Source organism: Podarcis pityusensis (genome assembly GCF_964106645.2).
Source record: "Podarcis pityusensis genome assembly, chromosome: 7".
In the NCBI taxonomy this organism is placed as follows: Eukaryota; Metazoa; Chordata; class Lepidosauria; order Squamata; family Lacertidae; genus Podarcis; species Podarcis pityusensis.
The window spans coordinates 80,841,451-80,864,673 of record NC_138031.1 but is presented as its reverse complement, the minus strand read 5'-3'; the positions used below and the strand labels follow the sequence as shown (position 1 = coordinate 80,864,673).

Sequence of the window (23,223 nt, the reverse complement as noted above, 5' to 3'; positions counted from 1 at the left end):
CTGGGAATTAGCTGTCAAGAGCAGTCTTGCACAGACGTAGAAGATCAAATGCATTATAAACATATGCCTTTTTTTGTAATTCAAGAGCATTTTAAAAACTTCTACTTGTATGTTAGCACAGTGCCTAGACCAGTGTACTGATCTGACCTCAGGAATGAGGCACCAAGTTTGCAACTATGGATGTTAGAATGCTGAATTTCTAGCCTCAGACCCAAACTACATGTCATGGGCTGCAGACTGCTTCAACCATCCTTCACTTGTCTGCAAGTTTCCTCTCTCAGCTCTCTTCCCCTCCTGCTGCTTTCTTTCAGCTTCATTCTCATACCAGCTCAGTTCCACTGGGAGAAAACACCTAGAGAGAGGTGGTATGGTCATGGGGTGGGATTTACCCCCCCCCCCAGCCTGTGTGCTTCTTTGGTCTTACATCTTGCTCCTGTTGGGTCAGACCTACCTTAAAATACTGGATTCTGTTGTCATCACATCTAGCCTGGGCTGTAGGCGTTTCATCTGAGTTTAGATTTCCTAGATGAAAGGTACTTATGTGTATTCAAAAAGTGAAGGTTAAAACACTAAGCTTTCTGTTTAAGCTTTGATTATTTAGTGATCAAAATATTTGTGCTGCCTTTCTTTAAATAGTGTGCCTCAGCATGCCTTTGTCTTCCTGTCTATTTATCTTAATGTTACTTTGCTTGGAACGGGTTGTGAAAGGTAAATGAAGATTATGTGTGTGGTGGGGAATTGTTGCTGTGTTTGACTCTTAAGATCCCAAATTGCAGACTTGCGGGCTCCGTCATCATTCCCTGTGCTGCCTCACCTCTCTGTTTGACATACAGCAAAGTAAGAATGCTGGAGAACTCAAAAGTTTGCTTAGTATTTTGTGACTTATTGGATGGTTCTGAAAAAAACTCTGTGATGAAGGGGCTTGGTTAACTTTTTATATTAAAGATCAAATTTAATCAATATACATGATATAATGTCATGCTATTTAGTTGTTAAAAAAAAAATACACCGCATTTATAATAATGGAAACAGGTTGCCAACTACTTGATCTTGTCTTGCATTGAGATTCATCGATGCCTTTGTTAGACATTTCTTTGTAGGGTGAAAAGTTCAAAGAGAAACCAAAAGGTAAATGCTCCTGTTTGAGGCTTCTGTTTAGGTTTGGTAAAACCATCACGTAAAAAGCACCGCAAAACCTTGAGCTTGTTAGATATATTATGCTCCAAGACTGTTGCTGCAAGGACAACATAACAGTAGCTGTATAGAAAGTAGATAATCATACCTGAAAACTTTATTTTCAACTGAGGTTAAGCTCTAAAGCCCATAGCAATACATTAAGGCAGGCTTTTAAATCTCTGAATACTGGCAAGGTGCCAAAGTATGCACTTTACTCTCTGACCTCAGATTTACAAGGTCATATTAACTATGCACTTATTACTGTTCCTTCCCTTGAACGATTTACTAGTTTCAAAAGGAAGATCCACGGAACAATCCACAGTACCTTTACTAGACCAACCAGAATGGCAAAATGCCAAGAACAAAGCTTTCAAACTTTCCAGATTTCTTCCTTACAGTATATGTTGAACAAAACGTGGATAAGTAGCTGGGAAAGGGCAGCCTGCCTGGCAGCCTGCAATTTTTAACAGTTTGAGGTTGTTGCAGATGGGGTTATGTAGATGGAATTAGATTAGTTTTATCAGATGTCAAACAGATTTGAAGGAGCATCATGGCTACTAGAACAAAGAAGAAACCCTCAATTTTTCAAAATACAAATTCTAGTAGTTGGTTCTGACTCCATCACTATTTGGAATGCACAGATTCTCTGTGAGGCAGAAAACAGGACTGAAGAGAATCATATAGTCTTTATAGTACCAACACTAGAGTTTAGTTTTAGGTAGTATATTACAAGGTATGTTGTAAATAGTTGGAGGGGAATGCAATGTTTTTTAGGACTGCTGAAGGACATTTTCATGGCCCCAATATGTATGTTGAGACATGTTTATTGCTCTGAAAGATCTTCTGTATAGATGTGCAGAGTAGAGAGGTTAATGTACAAGTATTAGCAATGCAGTATTTGAAGAGATTATTTCTATTGCCTTGTTTGCAGTACTCAGAATATGTCAGTATCTAACAAAGTTGATTGGCTAAATTCATGGCTATCAGTTTAAAATGAGGTCTACCAAACAGCTATTTTTTCAGGGTCAGCCATGGTAATTTAACTGCAGCCAAGCTCTAGCAGTTATGATCAAGCTCACCTGCACTATTTGTATGCTAATCTAGAGAGCCTTACATGAATTAACCAGATCAAGAGAATGGATCTTGACAGTCAGCTGTGTAGCAGCTTAAAACTTAGGCTGCATTCTGTACTCCTTACTTGGGAGTAAGCTTCATTGATCTCAGTGGGTCTCAGTAGATCTGTATAGGATTGCATTGTAACTGTCTGAGCTGCATTGACAGGGTCCGTGAATGTGATGAGTTGTAATTCAAGGACCCGCCACCCGCTTGAGGATAAGAAAACCACATGGACACGGTATACAGTGGTACCACGGGTTAAGTACTTAATTCGTTCCCGAGGTCCGTTCTTAACATGAAACTGTTCGTAACCTGAAGCACCACTTTAGCTAATGGGGCCTCCTGCTGCTGCCGCGCCACCGGAGCATAATTTCTGTTTCATCCTGAAGCAAAGTTCTTAACCTGAGGTAATATTTCTGGGTTAGCGGAGTCTGTAACCTGAAGCGTATGTAACCTGAAGTGTATGTAACCCGAGGTACCACTGTATAAGGTTAATGGGCTAAAAAAAGGCCACAGCTTTATTGATTACAGCATGTGAGAGGTCTTGGCTTAGGCATTGGATAAACCCCAGCAAGTGACTCCACCCCCTCAGGGAGGGGTGAGTCTATCAAGGATTAACCACCAGTGGGAATAGCCTGTTGATGCAAATACAACTGAAAGCTCCCCCTGATGTCACCGGGGGTCATGCCATGGCCCTAGCCACTAGCAAGGGCATCGGACAGGATCCACGACTGCCGGATTCCTTTACCGGAATACCCATAAAGTGGAGGGGTAGGCGATGGCCACACCCTACCCTCCAATATACAAACATATTCCAATGCCTAACCGCCAATACCAAAAAGTTGTGACGATTTGCTACGAGGTAGGCGAAAAACCAAGTGGCCGGTGCCAATTTGCCAGTTGGATAAAAATTCCTACCTGGCCCCTTGGCCAACCAAGGCTTCCAACCAGAGGTCCATAGCAATGTCAAGAGCCAAGCAATGAACTAGAGGGAGGGTTTTTATACATGATCAGGACAGACTGGGTTTAAACAAACAGGTGTTCCAGGCACTTCTAAATTGTTTCTAGGGGAAGATAATTTGTTCCTATGGAAATGATAGCGATTTATGCTTTGAACCATGCTTGCAATTGCAAGAAGGCTTCTAGGTATGTTTGGAAGAATATAATTTGAAACCCTGCAGACTGTAGATGTGTGAACATCTCAAGAGGAGGCTGTGCACCTGGTGGTTCTGAGGGCAGGGCTTATACATGTGTCCCTTTCCTGTGTAACTTTTTAGCCCTTGTATACAAGGGAAAATCTGAAAAGACTATTGTGTCTTTTCAGTACACACTTAAACCCATCTCACAATTCACAATTTGGGACACTCATTTACAGTACAATCCTTATAGCTATAAGCGTTGGTTTTTGCGTGGTCAAAAAATGTGAAAATTACTATGAGGAGTTGCTTCACAAGTCCTTTACTGAATAGCTTCCATGCAGTTGTGTTTTAAGTTGTAACTAACAACTGAAATCCACCAAGATGGAGGATTATTAGCCCCCAGCTTACTCAGTTACCAACATATAAATATATCCTGACAATTTTTTAGTTATTTTAAAAATAAAACTATACACATTTTTATTAATGTGGTACAGTACTTGTTTTGCTCCCATTTATTTGAACATACTTCCTGTGTTCTCATCAGAAAAGGTGTAAGAGCACACAAATCTGCTATTAAAGTCTGTTGTTGCTGATTATCCAATAAGATGTTAAATATAGCAATCCTTGACAATTTTAGCTTTCCTTGGTGGAACTGGCAAGTGGCCAATCAATTAAACTGATTCTTCATATTTCAACGAGCACCAGTATAGAAGATTATAATTGCTTCTAAAGTGGATGGTTCAACTTTGTTATTAAGTTGTGCTGGAAGAGTTCATAAACTATGTAAGATGCTTCTTGGATATAATAAACACTAGAAACATTATGATCTTAATAATCAATCGTAAAACAATGTTCTCAAAAACAACCTTGCAAAAAGAGAGACCACAACAGCCTCCCCCCACCCCTCCGTTAATCATTTAATGGACAGGCAGTTTCCATCCAAGCTGTTCTCTTGCCTAATGTCTGAGCTTGTGTGCTGCCTATTGCTGCTCATCCTGGCTGGCCTTTTAAGAAAACTAGGAACATCTCTCCCCTCATAGCTTCCTAGTATCATCCAGCCCATTTCTTTGGTATAAAGAGAGCCAGGTGGGTTGTGAGAGCTCCCAACAGATTTGAGGTTCTCTGATAGCATTTCCCCAGATTCTTCTCGGCAGGGTTCCTTTTTTCAGCCTGCGGAGTGGCACAGAGGTGCATGTAGAAGACCATGGTCTGGGTAGGAGAATTGGCAAGCAAGGATGTAGAGGGCAGAAAGTTGCGAGCTATTCATCCAGGGGCAGCAGTACAAGTTGGGGTGGAAATGGTTGTGGAAGAATGTGAATTAATATTGTAGGAATGGAATGGTTTGTCTTCCAAGTTGAAACCTGTTGGTTACTGTAGAATGAGGCCAGGATATAAGCAATGGATGATATCCAACTTAACAGTTCTGCTGGTGCAAGGACTTTTAGTTGTGCAGTGGAACTTGTCTGCACTCAGCTTTCCCCATGTGCCCTCTATATGCCCCTTAAATCTTTTTCAAAGGATTGGTGGAATCCCCAGAACAAATTTAGGGGGTCACTGGGAGAGGAGGGGTTGGGGAAGCTGCATTGCACAGCTAAAAGTCTTTATGCTAGTGGAACTGTTTAGTTGGATGCCACCCAATATATTTTTCAGAGCAGACTGGCTCATTTGATTTCAGATTTTAATATGTTCCCCCTGTTGAGATTCATCACTATCAATGAATTTCAAACCAGCCATGGCAGTTTTTGCATCCCTTGCCAGCGTGGAAAATTACTTGAAGAGAAGGATCACTGATCCTTTCCTTTTCACACAATTTGCTGTGTGATGCATATATGCTGAGACATGGGAGCTTCTATCCTCACAGTCTGTTTCATGGTAGTTTATTGATGTGACAAAGGCTTGTTGATTTAATAGGATTTCACACTTTAGACCAAATAGCTTTGAACAGCTGGGAAATTTTTGCAACCTTCTGCAGAGTTTGTACAGTCGCCTCACTAAAACCCTAGGTTTAATATGCCTAGCAGTGGGTGATATTGCACAATAAGTCAATATACAAACAATGGTTACAAATATTTGGTGTATATTGCCACATATCTTTCATTTTTTTTAGCTGCAGAACTATCACTTTTATTTTCCTAGGCTTCAATACTGCACTTTTAAAGCATGCCTTAGTCTCACTGGTTTCAACTGGGACTAAGTCAGGGTACTGATATTGTTGGTTATTATGGGACAACGGCCTCTGAATTCCAACTCTTGAATTGATATCAGATGTGAGTTGTGTGACTAACCACTGGTGCCTTCCAGATGTTGCTGCTTTACTTTGCCTAGGCAAAAATATGTTTTTACAATATACCTGAAGCAGCTGGTGCGCAATCTTTCACATAGGGCAGAGGGAAGGAAATTCCACAGTACAAGGGTAATGTGATAGAGGGACGCGGGTGGTGCTGTGGGTAAAAGCCTCAGCACCTAGGACTTGCCGATCAAAAGGTCGGCGGTTCGAATCCCCGCGGCGGGGTGCGCTCCCGTCGCTCGGTCCCAGTGCCTGCCAACCTAGCAGTTCGAAAGCACCCCCGGGTGCAAGTAGATAAATAGGGACCGCTTACTAGCGGGAAGGTAAACGGCGTTCCGTGTGCTGCGCTGGCTCGCCAGATGCAGCTTCGTCATGCTGGCAACGTGACCCGGAAGTGTCTGTGGACAGCGCTGGCTCCTGGCCTATAGAGTGAGATGAGCGCACAACCCTAGAGTCTGGCAAGACTGGCCCGTACGGGCAGGGGTACTTTTACCTTTACCTTTTTAACCTGTGATAAGTAAAATTTCCCCAGGTGATCCTTAGGGCTGGGCAGTGTTGGTTTTTCAACATCACAGTGTAGTGATAAACAGTGATGTTGAAAAAAGCTGCATCAGCACCAACTGGCGAGGTACTGGGTGAAACTGCTGCAATTCTCACCATGGGAACTGAGGCGTTTTCACCCCAGCACCTCGCAGTCTGAGGCCAATATAGCTGGCTCAAGCCTGCTGCTCAGCTGGGGGACAGGTGAGCTCCTGCCCCCAGCAGAGCTAGCATGCAACCAGCAGGGGACTCAGGGCGCCTTGGCCAGGCTCCCTCTGCTTTCTATGACGGGCGGGCGGGCAAGCTACCTTGCCTGCTTGCTCCCCACTCCCCGAAGACAGACCAAGCCTGTCAGGCTCCTTGCGTTTGACTGCCTTAGCCTTCGCCCGTGCGGGTGTGCTGCCTCTTTCCCGGGGTGTGTGTGTCATTCACCCCAGGAGAAAGGACACAGCCCACCTGCTGAATTCCGTAAGGTGTGGGGTGCAAAGCCACCCTTTCTGCATTTTGCGAGGGGCTGCTGGTCAACTCTGGAACCGCCAGCAGCATCAAAGAGCCCCTACACCGCCTAGCTCCCTTTCACTGGGAGGATGGGCTCCATCTTTCTGGCTCAGCCCACCAGGCTTTTCTCGTCTGGGAAAGGCGGGCTTGCACTTCTCAGCTGCGCAGCCCTGATCCCGCTCCTACTCTCGTGCAAGCAGGAGCGAGGTCGGGGCTCTCTCAGCTGGGAAGGGGGAGCACTTTAACAGAGCTCCCATCCCACCGCTGGCTCATATGAGCCAGTGGCGGGTCAGGGGCTCCGCAAACCTGCTTGGCTGAGGTGAGGGCACTCCTTAGCCAAGCAGATTAAAGAAGTGGAGGAAGGAACAAGCTGTATAAGCTTGTTTCTCCCTCTGCCTGGACAGAGTGCGATGGCGGTTTCACCAGCGGTATATTGCTGATGAAACTGCCGCCGCTTGAGTCCCTCTGCCTCCAGCTCCCGGCTAGTTTGTTTCTCCCTCAGCGTGCTCAGCAGCCTCCATACCGGTTCTGGGTGATATAGTGATATATCACCCAGGCCTAGTGATCTTAAAGTTCTGTACAAGACCAGGAGGCTTTCAGGTTTGGGGCTCCCTCTCCCATAGACTCCAGCCAGCATAGCCAGTAGTCAGGGATGATGGGAATTGTAGTCCAACAAACGCCTGCAGGCTACATACCAATCTATGTCTTAGAAATGTAATTTGAATTGGATGTGTCATTAGCCAGTGGCAAGATGAGGTATTATTGTGTAATTTTTATTTTATCTTGAGATAGGTGATATTTATTTTTATTTTGTTTATTTTAAACATTTATATGTTGCCTTTAGAAGTAAAAAAATTCATCCAAAGCAGTTTACATAGTAAAATAAGAATACATTGACTGAAACAGAATAAAATAGCAACCCTAACATTCCTAAAGAACATTTCAGATAAGAAGTTCTGTAAAATAAAGCTGAGAAAATTAGCAATAAAAGATCCACACAGGTGAATAATTTACCAATCTGAAAGCCACTTGAAACAGCTTTACAGTCCAGCTGTACAGGACTTTCAAATGTCAACATGGAGGAAGCTGCAGGGGCTACCACAGAGCAGGAGCTACCACAGAAAAAGCCCTTTCTTTCATATATTTCTCTTACATCTCACTGATTTTTGGTGGCAACCAGTACCTTAAAATGGGCCCAGATGTACAGTGGCAACCAGTGCAGCTGATAAGAGTGCTTTGTTTGATCCGGCCATCTATCACCTGTTGGGACTAGCAGTGGCATTTTCTACCTGCTGAAGCTTCCGAGCTATCTTTAAAGGCAGCCCCACATGAAGCAAGTTACAGTAGTCAAGCCTGGATGTGACTAGGGCAGAGGTTACTGTGCTAGGCCACACCTCTCTAGATAGAGACGCAGCTGGCCCACAGGGCAAAGCTGAAGAAGTCCACCTCTGGCTGTAGATGCCATCTGCACCTCTCCAGTCAGCATGTTATTCAGAAGGACTCCCAAACTGTGAACTTGGATCTTCAGGGGGACTGCCACTTCATGTAGGACCAGCTGTAAACTACCTTCTGGAGCAGACAATGGCCTGACTCACAATTCCTCCATCTTAACGTGAATTTAATTTTGATTTGTTTCACCTTCTCCATCCCAAAATTGCCCATGTAAGACTTCTACAGCCTCCCTGGGATCTGAAGATGGAAATGAAATGTATGTCATTTGTGTACTGATGACAGTGCGACCCGGACCTCTGGATTATTTCTACCAGCAGTTTCATATAAATGTTAAAGAGCATAAAAAACAGTTTTGAACCAGTGACCATGCGGCAAAGCAGCTGTCCTTCAGCACTACCTTCTGGAAATACTCTTCCAACAAAGGTCTGAACCACTAAGGGTGGGCCTCCCAAACCCAAACCATATAAGTGATCCAGGAGGATATCATTGTTGATGGTATTGAATATCGCTGAGAAGTCCAGGAGAATAATATAAATGGCAGCAGCAGGGTCTTCATTGGATGGAATTTACAGAGAAACATGTCAATGACCCAAGATTAAAAATGAAGTCTAAGTTGGAGTTCAGAGGACTGTAGAGTAATCCAAAATTCCTTGTTCCTATTGATGGGAGTACTTATCGCACAATAGCAGAGCTGGCATAACTGTCTATGAATCTTAATGATTCAGAGTTTGTTAGCACTGGGGTTGGACAAACAGTGACATGGGGAAGAGTTGGGTTTAGGGACTTGTTCATTAAATTAAAATATTTATTCCCTTCCTTTTGCAGAATAGCTCAAGGTAGACTGCAGTAAACCTCAAAGTGCAATAAAATATACAATGCAAGAATATAATAAAGGTAAAGGACCCCTGACAGTTAAGTCCAGTTGTGAACGACTCTGGGGTTGTGGTGCTCATCTCGCTTTACTGGCTGAGGAAGCCAGCGTACAGCTTCCGGGTCATGTGGCCAGCATGACTAAGCCGCTTCTGGCGAACCAGAGCAGCACAGCAGATAAAAAAAGGGAGTGACAGGCAAATGGAAAACTCATGTAAAAGCCGATTAAAAAGTAGAAGCAAGTTATAAGCCACTGAAGGCATGAGGGAATAGGTATGTAAAGCATAGGTGAACATTGTAGGTGAGCATGTCTAGTGAGTGAGTTTCACAGTTGTGAGTGCCACAGCTGAATAGGCTTTTGTCACTTGGAGAACTTCAGGCCTGTGGGGAAGATTTCAGTTGGTGAACAGGCTTGCACGCAATCCAAATAATACTAGCAATACTAATCAGTATTACTATCTCTATTTGTGTATACTGTATTAAAATTTTAAATCTGTAACTAGTACAGTGAGGGACGCGGGTGGCGCTGTGGGTAAAACCTCAGTGCCTAGGACTTGCTGATCGTATGGTCGGCGGTTTGAATCCCCGCGGTGGGGTGAGCTCCCGTCGTTGGTGGGAAATGCCCTTTTTTGGATCACCAACCTGTGATAGAGGGACGCGGGTGGCGCTGTGGGTAAAAGCCTCAGCGCCTAGGACTTGCCGATCGAAAGGTCGGCGGTTCGAATCCCTGCGGCGGGGTGTGCTCCCGTCGCTCGGTCCCAGCGCCTGCCAACCTAGCAGTTCGAAAGCACCCCCGGGTGCAAGTAGATAAATAGGGACCGCTTTCTAGCGGGAAGGTAAACGGCGTTTCCGTGTGCTGCGCTGGTGCCGGCTCGCCAGCTGCAGCTTCGTCACGCTGGCCACGTGACCCAGAAGTGTCTTCGGACGGCGCTGGCTCACGGCCTCTAGAGCGAGATGAGCACGCAACCCTAGAGTCGGACACGACTGGCCTGCACGGGCAGGGGTACCTTTACCTTTACCTTTAACTAGTACAGTATGAGAACAGGTCATAATTGGCTGCCAAAAAGCTGCTGTGATCACAGGTCTTATTTTACGTGCACTTATGTTGCTATTTCATACTGACTACAGTTCACAATTTTGTATTTACTGTAGGTGCTGATATTATTTGTCTTTGCCACAGTCAAACGCATTCTTAAGTGTGCTTTAAGTCCCACTAAAAGTGTTTCACAATTTCCTCTGACCTCCTCTAGTGTTTGTGAAAGAGGTGCTTCAGAAGACAAGTCCTGTTTGCTTGTTGGCTGCTAAACTGTTCCATTACTAAGTTTCAGGTAGAAATCTTGTTTCCTTTTACACCTAAAGTGTTGTGTTTTGAACATGAGATATGCTATACCTTGTCACACTAATACAAATGGGCTAATGAGGAATAATCCTTCCTTTTCTGAGGATGTGTAATGCTGAGGATTTTTTAAATAAGATTTATAGGCTTCCTAAGGATAAGACTCATTAGGCTCAGAGGTCAACAGGATAGTCATGCTCTTTATTTTTGTTCTGTTTGTTGCAGGTGCCGGTAGATAAGGAAGCTAGGAAAATTGGTTTGCAAAGGATTGTATTTGTTTAAAATCATGTTGTTGAAAGTTAATAGATTGTTACTAACCTATTTGAATTAGCAAACCTTCCTCCTCCCCATCCAATTTGTGCAACTGAATTCACGTAAACCTGTTTTTAACACCTCCATTGTAGATAAAATGCTGGCCCTGTGAAGGAATTGTTGCAATAAAAACATCAAGCAAAGGCTTCAGCTGTGTGTACTACTTTTTCTTTTAGCACTCATGTCCCTTTCTTAGATATGAAGCCTAAATTTCAGTGTTATCTTTAGAATGGAAGACTTTCCTAATAAGTTTGGTCACATTAGTAAATTAATTCACTTTGTTGTGAATTACAGAGGTTAGAAATGTTCCTGTAAACAAGTTGCTCTTTTTGCAGAGGACTGCTTCCTTTTTATATGGCATCATTCAGCAATTCATACTATCTCAATTGCCTCAGTATTTGTCTATGACATTTCATAAAGTGGGGTGGGGGCTGTGAGGAAGCGAGGACCTCTCCCCCCTTCCATCTTCTTTTCTCCATTTCCAGCCTCTCTCAGCTTTAGCCTCCCCTCCATTCCTGTGTTCTATTCTGCCCCTCTCTTTCCATATTTGTAATCGTTTCTCAACATTCTCAAATCAATTTTCACTTCAGGTAATAAAATGAGAGCATTTAATATTTGCTCATATTTTCTGCAGCCCAAGAACTTTTCAAAACCCAAACTGAACTTGGGAGGCAAGCAATGCATAACTCAGAAGATGTTTGCTTGGCATCTGAGCCTGAAACCATAACTTTTTTTAAAGGCAAGCCAGGTGGATAATAATCCAGTTCAAAAGTCTTGATAACCCTCCTTTGTTTTTGAAGAATGTACGTTATAGTCCTTAAGATGTTTTACTGTTTTAACACTTGGGGAAACCCAGCCAGATGGGCGGGGTATAAATAATAAATTATTATTATTATTATTATTATTATTATTGACACTGCACCTACTAATTCTACTATCAGTTTGATATATTTCATCTTAATTTTTTTGTGTATTTGATAGCATATTTCCTTAACCTGTCACTATTTCTATCATGTAATAAAGCCTTTCCCATAGCTATACATACATTCCCACATGGCATCCTTGCTTAAGCTACGCATATGTCTATCCGGTCATTACTTGGAAGAGATATCTCCTAGGAATCTGAAATAAACCATGTAGAGTTCCAGCATGAAGGAAAGAGATATACAGGTCGTAAATACGAACACTGAAGTGTACCTATAGACAAGCAGGCAGAAATGCTGATTTTGACCTTTTCAAGCCCTGCACAGACTGGATGCTGCCTGTCTGAAGAAATACCTCTTCCCTATATTATATATATAGCTCATTGAGATTGTTGAGGGCTTTCTTCTGTGAGTGTACCTGCTTTCTAGCCAGAGACCTCTGTCAGGAGAAAGACAGGGATAGTGTATCCCTGTTAAGTCTTCTCGACTCTCAGCATTGTTCGATACCCTTGACAATGATATCCTTCTGCAGCGGAGTTGTGGGTGGGTGGCACTGCTTTATGGTGGTTCCAGTCCTACTTGGATGGACGTTTGTAGAGAGTGATGCTTGGGGAGAGTTCTTCAGCCCCGTGGAGCCTTCAGTGGGGTTTCTCACTGTTCAATTTTATCCTCTAAATCTACATGAAACCACTGAGTTGGGGGTCATCTGGAGGGTTGGAGTACATTGTCAGCAATATGCTGATGACAGCTCTACTTCTCCTTTACGTTTGCAGGTGAGGTAGTGGATATGCTGGACCATTGTCTTGCCTTGGTAAAGGAGTGGATGAGAGCCAACAAACTGCAGCTCTATCAGATAAAACTGAGGCACTGTTAGTGGGTGGTTCAGAGATAGCCTAACAACTGTTGTTTATGCTCTGCAAACCCCTAGATTACTGCAACATGTTATCTGTACAGCTACCTCTAAAGATGGTTCTGAAACTTCAGCTAGTGCAGAATTTGGTGGCCAGGTTGCTCACCGTGACAAGAGGGTTTGAGCATATTACACAGATCCTGGTCCAACTGAACTGGCTGCCAATGAGTTTCTGGGACCAATTCAAAGTGCTGATTTTGACCTGTGAAGCCCTAAATGGCTCAGAACCACAATACCTTAAGGTCTGCCTCTCTCCATATGAACCCACCTAGACCCTGATATCATCATCACCTCCTTCATTTCCGTCCTCCACAAGCAGTCCAGAAGGTGGCAACACGAGAACAGGCCTTTTCTGTGGTGGCTCCTCCTTTGTGGAATGCTCTCCCAAGGAAGGCTTGCCTGGTGCCTTCATTATACACCTATAGGCGCCATGTGAAAATGTTCTTCTTCCACCAGGCCTTTGGCTGATAAACATCTTACACCCTTTTTAAAAAAAGGTTGTGGGAGGCGCAAGGGGTGGTGGGTATTGTTTTTTGTGTGGTGGTAGTTCTTGTTTTTATCGTGTATTTCCTACTTTTATGTTGTGTTTTTGTGTTGGTGAGCCGCCCTGAGATCTGCGAGTGAAGGGTGCAATATAAATTTTAAGAATAACAACACCAACAACAAAAACAATAAAATACCCATTAGCAGTGTGGTTCTGGATCTAGATCTGCTCCGAATGTGGTCATTGATGTTGGAACATGTTTTTGTGACTCTTACTTCAGCTAATGTCTGTAAATTGCCAAACATTAGCTGAAAAAAGAATTCTAAAGATACCTGTTATAGCTGGTGGATAGAAGAGTGGAAGTGTGCTGCCTTTTTGGCATGCAACAAGTTCATTATTTTGAAAGCGTTCTGCCAGTCAGCATCTGGCTAATCTGCTATATAACTACTTCAAAACAGATACAAGATTTGTCTTGCCTGCTTTTCAAAACAGAAATGTATCGCTTGATTACATTGTTAAATCTTCATTGTGATGTTGATAGTTTCTAGCGCTACTCATATAACGTGTCTGGGCAAACCTATTAAAGCTTTGTTTGCAGTTTATTGCTTTACAGTTTGTAAAACATGTATCAGGCTGTTTTTACATTCGTGTTTGGGTTTCCCCCCCCTGCAGTAGTTGTTCTATTTTTAGAAAGAAAAACTGGTTGAAAGGTCTTTGCTTCATTCTTCATCTTCTTTTCTTTTTCTTTTTTAGTGGTCTAGAAAGTACTGTAGTTTTCCTTTACGAGTAAGTCTTGCCATATGTAATTGGTAGGCACATTTGGCTTGTATGGCTGAAAGTCTTGCATGACTACAAACCTGTTTGATCAAAAGTGGAATCAAAGGATAAGGAGACTAAGGAACTGTGGCTTCTTTTCTGTTCTTTTTTGGACACTAAATGTGTAATGAAAGGAGAGATCAGAAATGACATTACGCATTCTCTCAGAGGTGAAGTTGAGTTGGTAGAAAGCAAAATGAGCAGAACTCAAAAGTAAAATGTACATTTGTTGCTCCATCCACTTGTTTCTGGATTCACCCACCACTGACATGTGGCTCTCAGGCTGGAAAAGATCCCCCTTTAATATATACTGTTAGGTTATGATGAGGTAGAATTATCATCATCAATCTTTATAACGGTCCAGAGACCCAACAAAACATTACAAATTAATACAGAGTTCATACAGCCTACCTCCAGGTTAATCAAGCACTTTGTTTGGAATATAGGGCTTGTTTGTTCTTGCAACCACCGATAAAAATTATGAGGGAGCCAGTTCTTGTTGAAAGTATGCACTACACTGGTGCTGAAAGTCCTGTTTTCATGGATGTCTGCAAGCATGATTTCTGTTGCAACTAAGCAGAAAGAAGCTCATTATCATGTCTGGAAGAGCTTTCCTAATACAACTACACTAGAGAGACCACACATGGTGGGGAGGAGAGTATAAAAGTTTTGCAAGTAAACTGCTAGCGCAAAATAAATCACTTAAAATCAGGACCCCACAGGCTCTTGCTGACCTTTTACATGCTGGCGGCTTGTCTCATCCACTTTCTACTCTCATGCCCACTACTCCCTCAGATCTCATCCACATCTGAGCATTAATCCTTGATCTCTTGGAGAACCATTTCTAGAAAAAAAAATCTGAAGAAGTGTGCATGCACACGAAAGCTTATGCCAATAACAAACTTAGTTGGTCTCTAAGGTGCTACTGGAAGGAATTTTTTTATTTTGTTTCGACTACGGCAGATCAACACGGCTACCTACCTGTAACTAGAAAAAAATGTCAATAAAAGAACTGGACTTGGGGGAGGAGTTACTATTTGTTAGAGTTATTTTATTGTATGGCAATTGCTTTAACTCACATAAACAACATTGAGGTGCCAAATAGTTACCCTGGACACAAGGAGGGTGGAAAGTCACAGAAGACAATTAGATGGCAATGGTTAAGATAATTTGCTTTGAAAAAAAAGTTTTTTTAAATGCTAAATTCTGGTCTGGGAAGTTATAGTCACCTAACAAGGACAATTTTTTATGTAAACAACTACAACAAATAAAACTGGGAAGTAAGAACATTTGGAGAGTGTAAAAATAATAATTGTGATGCACACAAGGAAATTGTGCATCTTGAGGAAAACGGAGTTTGAATATGAAGCAGAATGAAAGTGTGTGATTCCAAAAATACTGCATATCTATACCATGTTCTGCATGCCATTTAATACCGTACATACAACTTTGGAATTTTTTTGGAACATATACAAAGTTTTACATGAAGAATTCTGCACCTTTTGCACTTTATTTTTTTTAAAAAAATAATATTTATTACTTTTCCAACAATTTAAACACACACAAAAAAGAACAAGAAAAAAGAACAATACAATGCAGTACAAAGACACTACATAACACATTAAACTAACAAAACAAAACAAAAACAATTTAAAAGACATCAAACAATTTCAATATCTTATCTTTCATTCACTTATTTCAGTGACCTCCTCACACCTCCCTTTTTGTATTCCACTTCTGTTGATTGTTTCAGCAATTCCTTTCCATCTTCCTCTGCTTTCTATCCTTTTAATTATCTTAACAGATTCTAACCTTATTTTTCCCTTTAATACTCTATTGATCTATTTATACTTAATTCCTTATAACATTTCTACTAAAGCCATATAACTTCATTCCAACATTTTTCTAACATTCATTAATTTTACAATATTTCTGTAAATAGTCTTTAAACTTTTTCCAGTCTTCTTCCACTGACTCTTCTCCCTGGTCTCGGATTCTGCCAGTCATTTCCGCCAATTCCATATAGTCCATCAACTTCATCTGCCATTCTTCCCGAGTGGCACCTTTTGCACTTTAAAGTTGTGTGGCGTTCATGCAGTTCAGAGTACAGATCCTTGCAAGTTTGGTTTTTTGTGGGCAGTTTATAAACATTATCTCATGTGATATGACTGTGTATTTTGGTTAGTGTTGGGGACACTGGAGTGTGGAATAACAAATTGCTGAGTATGGGAACTAGAACCATGAAAGTGGGCTTAGGTTTCCATGATTTTTTACTTGTAAGTTCAGTTCTTGGGGAGCTTCTCAATTGTTTTCCTCTCTAGCAGATTGTAGTGGTGTTGACAGTTGGATATTCTTACAGGAAAAGCGGATTTATGTTTAATATGAACTTTTAGTGTCACTTAATTTATTAAAACAAGGTCTGAATCCCCACAGATTCTGTAAAGTTTCATTCAGATACTTGGAGACAAATACTGTTCTGTCACACATAGAGTTACGGAATTAAAGGTCTTACTGGAGTATCTGTGTGTACAGTTAAATGCTTTGATATATCTGCTTATAACTGTGGCTTTGTTTCTCATACCTTACAATCCCACCAGCATAACATATCGGCATACGTGGTGGGTATGTAACTATACACAAGTTCTGGAAGCAAGTTGTAATGGAGATTGATATTATGGTTGGCAAACAAGTCACTTGGATGCTAAGCTATGTCTCTTATCCATTTCTGACAGTGTCAGTGTTGACTTAGCCTCTCAACAATTAATTCTGTATCTGTTGTTTGCCACTTGTCTAGTGATCTCTCCAGGGTGGAAGGATGCATCTTGTTATTCTATGGATTTGTGGATTTAACAAGTCATATTTATTGTCATTTCTGAAAAAAGCTAACTCATAAAATATGAGTCCTTGGGGTGATGTGGACCCCTTTGTTTCTGCTTGGGGACTGTTTGTGATGCATATGACCAAACATGGTTGGTGTATTCACATTAAATATGATCTATTCAGCAACATTCATTATTATTTGGCATTTTTGGTATAAATATGAACCTTGTATATATTTTCTATGTTACTTACTCTTTTTTAAGCTTTTTTATTATCATTATGATGGTTACTTTATTATTTGTGATTTTGTCTCTTATGATTGTTTTTATTACTACTTTTAGGTTGATGTTTGGTTTGTTTGTACATTAAAAAATAACCCTGCTTGTATTCATTGTTTCATGGTAGGTGATGGGATTCCAAGGGAAAGCAGCCCATTTATCAATAATGACAGCATGGAGAGAGGAAACATTTATGAAGGGAAAAATATGGCTCTTTTCGAGGTACTTTTGATAACTTATTTCCCAAAATCCCTGTTACTAAGTTCTAAGTATGAAGTGTTATATTTATGTGCTTTTATTCAAGTAGCAGTACTTGCTGTGTTTCTTGCAATCTATTCTGTAAGACCAAGGTCAGAATAGTCCCACTGAGGTTAATAAACCTAAGTTAAATATGAGTAACTTAGGTTTGTAAATTTCAGAGAATCTACTCAGGACTTAGCTGCATATATAACCCTAGGGATCCACAAATTGTCACTTCTATGAAGTCTAATACTACCATGTTGATATATAACACTAAATCATGGTTTGTTGCTACTGTACAAGGAATAAGCTTGAGGGAAATCCTGAGTTTCTGCACTCCGCCTCTCCAGTGTTTGGGAAAATGAGTTTAGTTTCACTTTCCACTAACCTTGGCTTGTTGTGTTGTGGTGCAAAACAAACTTTGGTTGTTTCAAAACAGGCCAACTTCAAACCACAAGTCAATAAGCTGCTTGTTTAACCAAGCAGAGTTTGCTTTAAACTATGATTTCTGGTTTGTATGACATGACAAGCCAGGATTTGTGGAAAATGAAACTAAATGCATGCAAAGGCCTTCTCCAGGCCACATGGGGAGAAGAGAGGGGAGTGTTGAACTCAGCCCTCAAGTTTCTTTCTTGTAATAATAATAATAATAATAATAATAATAATAATAATAATTATTATTATTATTATTATTTATACACTGCCCTCCCCGGCCAGAGCCGGGCTCAGGGCAGCTAACACCAATAAAATAAAATCACAGTAAAAACATAAGAGGGGGGGACCAATTTAAAATACAGGTTAAAATGCAATTTAAAATTCAGCCTCATTTTATTTGTAGCAAATATTTGTAGCAAATATTTCCATTGAGGCTCATCAGCCAGCTGTAATGAAGCATTTGCATTCTGAATAAAAAGCTGAATGACCTTACAGAGAACCATTTTGAAAGATTTGCTTCACTTGTTTGAAATTAGAAACTGAGCTAGCAGTCAAGTTAAGTACTTCTTCACAAAGCACATAGTTAAACTATGGAACTCGCTTCCATGGGAGACTGTGATGGCCACCAACTCAGATGACTTTGAGGACTAGACAAATTCATGGAAGAGACGGCTGTCAATTGCTACTAACCATGATGGCTCTGCTCTGCTGCCATAGTTGAAGGCAGCAATGCTTCTGAATACTAGTTGATGGAAGTCGTAGGAGGGGAGAATGCTCTTGTGCTCAAAAGGCATCTGGTTGGCTACTGTGAGAACAGGTTGCTGGACCACATGGGCCATTTGCTTATTCCAGCATTCTTACATTCTTAAAGAACTTTGCACCCCAGCCCTACATGCTTTTTCCTTCCCCATTTCCTTTTTTCATTCAGTCCTTCACAGTTGATCCTAGCATGTTGGAATAAAAAATACTCCCAACTTTGCTAATGTTCTAAGTGGCCTGAACTGTAAGTGGAAGCACTTGCACATCATCTCTCTCTATATATGTATGTTCAGCCCAGCCTGGCATGACTTCCTCCTTCTTTTTGTTTTTATTCTGGAATCCCAGATAGCTCCAGTTAGCAAATATAACACCATTTGTCTTGCCTTCCAAATGATCATTCAGAGTGACTTGTCTAGCTTCTTGTATCTCTACATCTTTTAAACTTGACTGTATCATTGGAACAACCTTAAGCAACCTTTAAGCCAACTTGTGTGTCATTGCCTTATTCAGTGAGGGAGGAAGTAGCACTCACCAAAGCTGGGAGGTTGCCATGGCAAATACATTTATCTCATGTAAAACTTGAGTAAATATAATTTGCAATCATGAACTCTATTCACAAAAAGTCATCAGAATTACTTAGGAGAGTTTGAATTTGAATGTTTAACCATGTTAAGAAAGATCTTAGCAGAAATAGACCCGTGGTTTTATTTTGCACACAACTTAACAACTTTTATTTTGCAATAATAACAAAGAATCCTTGAAATCCTCATTATTTCACAGCAAAAAGGTTGTAGCAGGAGAATATGCATAGATATATGATGCTTTTTCCTGTTTGTTCTGAAATGTGTTCCTGTATATTGGACCTTGATATTTAACAAGTTTTTCAAAATCCCAACAGGAAGAAATGGATAGCAACCCCATGGTATCATCTCTTCTTAATAAGCTAGCCAACTATACCAATGTTACTCAAGGAGTGGTAGAACATGAAGAAGATGAAGATAGCAAACGTAAGGAAATAAAGGTACAAATGCCAAAACTTTTAATTAACAGTTGGTAGCAGAGCTTCTTCATTGGAGAGGTGGGCTGTCTGTCATACAAAATAGGTAATAAATATTACCAATAATGATAAAATAAAATATGATTCATTTCTCTCAGTTCCATCCAGGAAAAATTAAAATTTTGCTAGTTATCAGCCATACATCCAACAAGTTTACTTTTGGAGAGTGTCAAAATACACACTACACTCTCTTTTTCCTCTTCCCCTTTTCCATGGTTTGGAAAGAGTGACACAGTGATCATGGATATTAACATGCCAATAGAGGCAACTCAAGGAACAGGTGTTGCCATGGGCAAGTGGCTGGTAACACCTATGATATATTTCTTTTTCTGGGGCCTTGCAAAATAGGAGATTTTGTTCAAACTTTAAAATTTTGGGCCATGATCAATAAGCCCTAGAATTATTCAACCTATAGCCACAGAGCATACTATAGGGGAATACAAGGGGGCTAGTACTCTGTGACATTCTTCACACAATGGGGGCAACTGAAGAGAGACCAGACAAAACCCAAATCTGTCAGGAGCCAGCTAAAGTTGAAGACTCTGAGGGAGTGCGTCTTTGCCAAATACGACTTTCCTTGTTATGGTGGGGCAACTGTTATCCTTCAGTTCCAATTTTTCTTGCTTCCCAAAATAGCTTCTTTTCTGTAGTTACAGTTGTGTTAACTACTCTCAGAAGATATGGCCTTGCACTATTGTTCTTGTCTGATCATGGTCATACCTACATTTGAGTGAAAGACTGAGAGCCATGTGACTCTGTATGCAGTAGAAGCTTCTTTCCTAGGGCATATGACATACATTTCTGAGGTAGTAGTGTGAGAAACATAAAAGCTCTTCAAAGAGTTTCTCAATATTTCTATGATTCTCTATGTGTAGATGTTACTGGTTGCATCCCATGTCAGAGGATTTTTCAGCCTTTATGAAAAATTTGTTTCTTTGGGGAAAAGGCTGTCTTGCTTAATCTAGATACATTGGTCAAAAAGTATACTAACGAACTATTATGTTTTCTGTGGGTTTTTAGGCTCCACGTATGGGCACTTTCATTGGTGTGTATCTGCCCTGTCTACAGAACATTTTAGGAGTTATCCTTTTCCTGAGACTGACATGGATTGTGGGAACAGCAGGAGTTCTTGAATCTTTCATCATTGTATTCATGTGCTGTTCTGGTGTAAGTACAACTTCCACTTTTTATGTTTAGCTAAATGCTGTTCTGCATTCTAGTGATTTTCCATTGTCGTCTTGTAACTTTATTCAAGCATTTCTGGGGAGCAAGCTATGTAAAGCAAGACTGGGTGTAAGATAGAACACAGCAACAGAAAGACATAAACTCTGTCTAAATGGCTGCGTTATGGATATGCTAAAGCAACATCAAGTAGCTTTCAGGAAGGCCAACATTTTTAACCTCATTTGCATATCTCAGTCTCTAGTGCCAAAAGAGCAGCACCTTGTTTAGGCTAGGATTTCTCATGAACGAACCTTTTTCTCAGTTCAGAAATATAATGCAAGCCAAGTGTAGTTGCAGTTCAAAAAATAGAACTCTTTTGTGGCTGATTGGTGGAAAAGGGCTGTGCCAAGTAAGGGCTTAAAAAGACAATATATTTATAAAAATGTCTTTTCTCTGTGGCACACAACACAGTCACCAATGAATTAGGAAGATAAGCCATTGTCCAGGTTGAGCATCATGATGGGAACTAGTTGTTTCTCTTCCTTCTGATCAAATTAAAGGCTTAATTGGTGTCATCGCCCCTACCCCACATCTAAATCATAGAAGAGATACTCTTTCTGGATCACCCAAGTCTTTTGCTTTTCTTTCATTTCATTTTAGATTCTGACACTGTGAAAGAGATTTTAATTCTCAGGGGAAGTCATACATTCAATGAGAGAATAAATAGGATGTGAAAACAAATGGGAGGCTCTTACCCAACAGCTGATTGGCTTGGTCACCAGTTTGGACAGTTTCCCTTACTTTTGTTTCCAACTGCTCTCACTTTAAATAGCAACATCATTTCCTAACAACTCATCAAGTGAGATATTGTTTCCGAAGTTGAGAGCCAACAGACATGGGTTCCGTGTCATTGTAGTGATTTGGGCTTAAGTCTGCACATGTTTCAGCCCTGGAGCTTTGACCCATACCTGGCTTTCTTCCATCTTCTGATTTGATTTCATGGCAAGGAATATGACTGAAAGAGGAAAACAATTCTTTCTAACCTTGAAATGTCATCCTGTTGGAGTGTTTTGGATATATGGGTTTGATTTTTGTTTTTTTGTTAGGATGATATTAAACATACATACTATATTTGTGTTTTAGTTAGGTTATGGAAAACTAGCATAACATTCAGTATAGTTCCTTAAATCCAAATGCATTTTTGAAAAGATTGGGTTGTATCCAAGAATGTCACTCAGCTTATGGTAAGGTTTTGGTCAGCGGAATGGGAAGGGAAGCAATTTTTTATTATTCCTCCTTCCAGTGCAGCCCCCCCACATCCTTCCTAAATCTGCTCTAGACCATCATAGTAGTAGTAATAATGGGGCACAAAGCGAAGGGGACTGAATGAAATTGTTTCCCTGTCTGTTCCACTGATGAAAGCCATACAGCCAGCTGACCAAAACCCATGAATATTCCTTTCTTTCTTGTAGACTCACAAAATATTTTGCTTTAGGTTTAATGGTACAAACAGTGGTTTTCTTTCCCATTCCTGCAGCTGGACCTTCCCACTTGCCATTTTAAAACTACTGGAAGCACACAGACACACATATATAAATAACCCAATCAATTCACATCTATTTAAGTGGCTTGTTCTTCACCTGTTCTGAGGGGCTTAACTGTTAGAGAAACTAACTGTCAGACATTCTCATTCTCAAACTTTGCCTGTTGTATTATTTGAGGGCATCTAAGGCTGCAATGTTGTTAATGCCAAGCAGTTGGGGCCTCATCAGTGCCTAAACAGCTCTGAACTTTGAAAGGAAGAATGGGATATAGATATGTATAAATAGCTTCTCTTTGCTGTATTAGTAGGCAGATGAAAAGGATACATGGGTGATGGCTAGTCTTTCTCACTTCTACACCAAGAATCCGATGTCTGAGCCTTTGTTCTTACCAGCACTACATAAATGAAGAGTAATATGTGCTGAGTCAGTGACCATCAGTAAAACTTATACCTTGGTTCTTCTCTCCACTTGAACCATTTTAACTACAGTGTCTTCACCAATTTATATACTATTGTAAAAGCATGATTTCTGACATAAGATGCAAGAATAAGGAGATGCCACTGGTATTTCATATGGATCAATAGTTTTAGTGCTGTCTTGTACTTGAATGCATACATCTTTTGCTTTTTATAAAGATTTAACTCATGGGTCCTGTACCCTCAATGTGCTGGCAGCTTCTGCTCTTACTATACTAACTGTCGTCAGCTGTGGTTTCTTAAATTTGCTAGTAACATTCTCCAATATCACTTGTTTTTTTTTGCAGACTCTGCTAACTGCAATATCAATGAGTGCAATAGCAACAAATGGTGTAGTTCCAGGTAATTACAAATTTTACTTATATATTCAAAGTATGTTTAGTGCACATGCTAAATGATAATGGGATACAGATGAAATGCCTCTCACTATGATGAAGTGGGTATGTGAGGAGTGGACAACGAAGTATCTCCTGCTGTTCTGGGCAAAGGCACACATTTCCTAGGTCTGTCAGTGTGGTAGGTACCAAGGAAAGGCTGTGGCATTCTTCCCATAATGATGCTTGTTCCGGTCTCTCTCTTCTTGCCTGCTTT

The 23,223-nt window shown here is 40.8% G+C and overlaps 1 protein-coding gene across 7 annotated transcripts in view; it reads left to right on the top strand.

The window, feature by feature from the left end:
- SLC12A7 (solute carrier family 12 member 7) overlaps positions 1-23,223 on the top strand; it is a 97,488-nt gene that overhangs the window by 29,451 nt on the left and 44,814 nt on the right. For 5 of the 7 annotated variants that reach the window (XM_081014671.1, XM_081014670.1, XM_081014668.1 and 2 more), the window contains exons 2-5: positions 17,085-17,179; positions 19,290-19,412; positions 20,469-20,615; positions 22,920-22,974. In XM_081014671.1, coding sequence (XP_080870797.1) covers positions 17,085-17,179; positions 19,290-19,412; positions 20,469-20,615; positions 22,920-22,974 — 420 coding nt within the window. Of the gene's footprint in view, positions 1-511; positions 534-16,740; positions 16,829-17,084; positions 17,180-19,289; positions 19,413-20,468; positions 20,616-22,919; positions 22,975-23,223 lie in introns of those variants that run through there. The other 2 variants (XM_081014674.1, XM_081014672.1) reach the window with 2 other exon arrangements.